General features: G+C 26.1%; 1 protein-coding gene across 1 annotated transcript; it reads left to right on the top strand.

The window, feature by feature from the left end:
* On the top strand, positions 1 to 1212 carry AAJ76_1780005051 (hypothetical protein; the record flags this gene model as incomplete). Its single annotated transcript, XM_024474256.1, has 1 exon — positions 1 to 1212. A coding segment is annotated over one exon (1212 nt), but the record flags the coding sequence as incomplete, so codon positions are not given.
* Positions 1213 to 3593: the final 2381 nt, after the last annotated feature.

The following is a 3593-nucleotide window of genomic DNA, read 5'->3' as shown; positions in this document are numbered from 1 at the left end:
TTCAAGTGCAGTGATTTTATTTTGGCATCAAGTGTAGAAACATCGGAGACTTCTTTGTCTTGTAGACATAAAAAGGATGATACTAATGGTGATAATTTGTTGCCTCAAGATAAAACAGAGAAAAATAAAAAAGTGCATACAGTGACAAAGAATTTATGGGAAAAATATGGTAATTGTTGTAAAGTTGTGCTATGTATATTCTTAGCACTTTGTTTGGCAAATCTTTTGTTTTTTATCATCCCTTTTAGTAATTCTAAGGATAATTCAAAGACGGATGTATCATTTGCTCAAGAATCAAATCTACAAAGTAAACCATTTTTGATAACATACAGTAGAAGCGATTGTGAAAAAAGAATAAAGTATGTAAGCAAAAAGAGGAAAAAAGAAAAATCTATCTCCAAATCGGGATCTAATTGTTTTTACAATTCGCAAAAAAAAATTTCACGCATTAATGCAAAAGATAGTGTTTTACTCTCAGAAATGTATGAAACTGGACCAAACTTTAAAGAAACTATAATTTTTAATAGTAGCGTTTCTGGTTATTTAAAAGACATGTCTCTTAATAATTTTCTGGGTGATTGGATTTATAAATATAGGTGGTATCTTATTAATTTTATGGATTTTTTAAATTATGAAATAGTACGAAGAAGGAACGGGGAGGAAAGCCTTTTTGATTATGTAACAAAGGATGATTTGTACGCTTTTTTTGAAATTATTTCGCCGAATAGCTGTTTTGTACCTTCAGATTTCTCAATTGATACTTTTATTAATGTTTTTATAAGTAATATTCCGTTTGCAAAAATAAGATGTCGTTTGCCTGAAACAGAAAATATAGAATGTACTATTAACGAAGTAAAATCTGATGTTGAAGCATGGAAATCTCATCTTGACAAAATTTTTCAGAATGACGAAAAAAACATAGAGTATAAACTTTCGATTAGCCAATGGAATTTTTCAGTCTTTTTGCTCCGTAATTTATTAATTGAAAGAAATATAAATTTGGATGACTCGAAGAAAGCGAATCTTCGATACTTAGAAGTGATTTTCCAGATGTTATACAAAAAGGAAGAAGAATTTGAAGAGTACGTTAAGAATAGATTTGGTGTACCTTTAGAATATTATAGAAGTCTTGATAAGGATTCAAGTGTTAATTTTGAAATTCTTTTGGATACAGTTATTTACGATGATTATCAGAATTTAATTTGTAAATAAAGTTTTTTTGTGAGTTTAAGGTTTACATACTAGATCACACTATCTAGTTATAACGAAAGTTTTAGCATTATTTTTATTACAACTTATCTAATGGGAGTCGGTTTTAAACCATTTTGAAAAAAGAATAAAAATACAAGGGTGTTGAATCTTTTTTGCCTTTCAACACTATGATCCCATAAAATTGTTTTGGTGATATGGTCATGTTGATAAAAGTTTCCTAAAATACTTTTTAACAATAAACTTTATATTGATTTAATTGTTATTGTTATTTCTCATACCTCTTCTATTGTAATTGATTTTTATTTTCATTTATAGTTTTATTTTTCGTGTCTGTAGGTAGAAGTAATTTTTGTATTTATATTTTTTAATGTTTGTTTACTAACATCGATTAATTATTAAAACGAATATAGATTACAAAGTAAACATTAACAACTAAACATATAAACAATAAATACAAAACATAAGTTTAAATTGTGTAAAATACCACAATTAAACATTCAGAATGTTGCTCTTGCGTAATCCCAGCGTTTAAGCTTAAAAAAATTCACGTGCTATCATAAACTATAAACTTTCTACAGTGCGCATCAAAATCTTAAAAAACCTAAAAATTTTTTTATCTGTGCAAAATAAAAAAAGAAAATATTTTAGAATAATTATTTTGTTATGCCACAAACATGACAAATAATTTTTTTTAGGATTTCTAAAATAAAATTGAAGTTTTTAAATGAAAAAATGTTTTAAATAATTAAACTACAGAAAGATAGTTTTGCAAGCATGCGCGAAATGAACAAGCAGAGTAGTAAAAACCAAACCGAGTTAAATCGATATTCAAAAAAAACAATTTTATTGAAAACTATTATAAGAATGGTAGCTACCCTTCGGTGCAGGACTTATTTATATTCAAATTATGTGGTTAAAATTTGTGTCAAAATAATTTGTATCAAATCTTGTTCTTCATAGTTCTAATCTGTTTTTTGTATTTTTTGTCTTAAGAGGCGCGTCAAAATCTTAAGACATCCACCTTAAAAGCACGTTTTATAGGATTGTAAATAATACATCTATTTTGTTGCATTAAAAAGCATCAAGTAACTTATCTTTTTAATCTAATCTACTACAAAACGTTTAAAACAAAGAATTAATTCTATAATTATAAGGTATAGCCCATACAACACAAATTTTGATATACAAACACATGCTTAAATCATTAATATTCGTTATTATATATTTTTTGATTTAGAAAAACAATTTAAAACTTCTCCAATATTTCTCAGGGGCATGATAGTTTTAAGGTTTTTTAAAAAAAATTATTATTTTCCTAAATGAGTAAAGGAACTTCTTAAAATTTTTATAAAAAAAAAATTAATTCTATTTTTCAACAGGTAGAAATATTAAGCAAATTAGTATAATGTTGGTTCGAAGTAGGACCACAGCTAGAAATTATTTGACTTCACAGAGTATAATTAAAGTTACTAATAAAAAAGGAAGTAAAGAACATTTTAACCAATCCGAAGTATAGGTTCTAATGAAGTCATCTGTATTTTAAAATTAAAGCATATTTGTAATCATTAGTATTAAAATCTACATTTTAAAGAGCGATTAAATAAGATAGTAACTTTGTATAAAAAAATGAGAAAGTGTCCCAGTTAAAAAAATGCATAAGTTAAAAAGGGTTGATTTTGCTTTAGATAAAGTTTTATGAGTCAGTCAGTGGCACAAAGTTATATTTGTATATAAAAAAATTAATTTAGATGGTTTTGAGTATTATTGGTGCATTTAAACAAAGATGAAATTTTATATAGTAAACTTATACAGGGCGGAGTAGACATTATGGTTTAGCCCAGTTTTTGTTTCAATAAACAATTGATTTTACAAATTGTTAGTAATAAAATGAACAGGTTGCTTATTATAGAATACTTAAATTCCTTTATTAACATTTATTAAAAATAAAAACAATAATTTTAATGACTTAAGTTGCAATTAAAATTACATTTTTCAACAGGATGATGCATCTTGCCATCGAACTTATCCAACTCAGACGTGGTTTAAAAATAGTAACATTTATTGCATGTATTTGCCACAATTAAGTCTAGATTTTAATCCTGTTGAAAATTATAGTCAGGTATGCCAAAAATGATTTATGAAGACGGTAAACAATATTCAAGAATACATCTGCAATATTCATAGCAGCGTAAAGATTTACATCTACTATTCTCTTAAAAATGTCAATTGAATGCAGAATCGCATGATGACGCCGTTTAAAAAAGGAATGATAAAATCAATTAATAATTTCTCATGCTCTAGTTTTATATCTTTCGTGCATTTTGCTCATCAATTTTGGGGTTTATAAAATTTTGTTTTTTCAAAAATTAAATCAACAACCT

Source organism: Vairimorpha ceranae, assembly GCF_000988165.1.
Source record: "Vairimorpha ceranae strain PA08 1199 chromosome Unknown NODE_178, whole genome shotgun sequence".
Lineage (NCBI taxonomy): Eukaryota > Fungi > Microsporidia > Nosematidae > Vairimorpha > Vairimorpha ceranae.
This window is presented reverse-complemented; position numbering and strand designations above follow the sequence as displayed.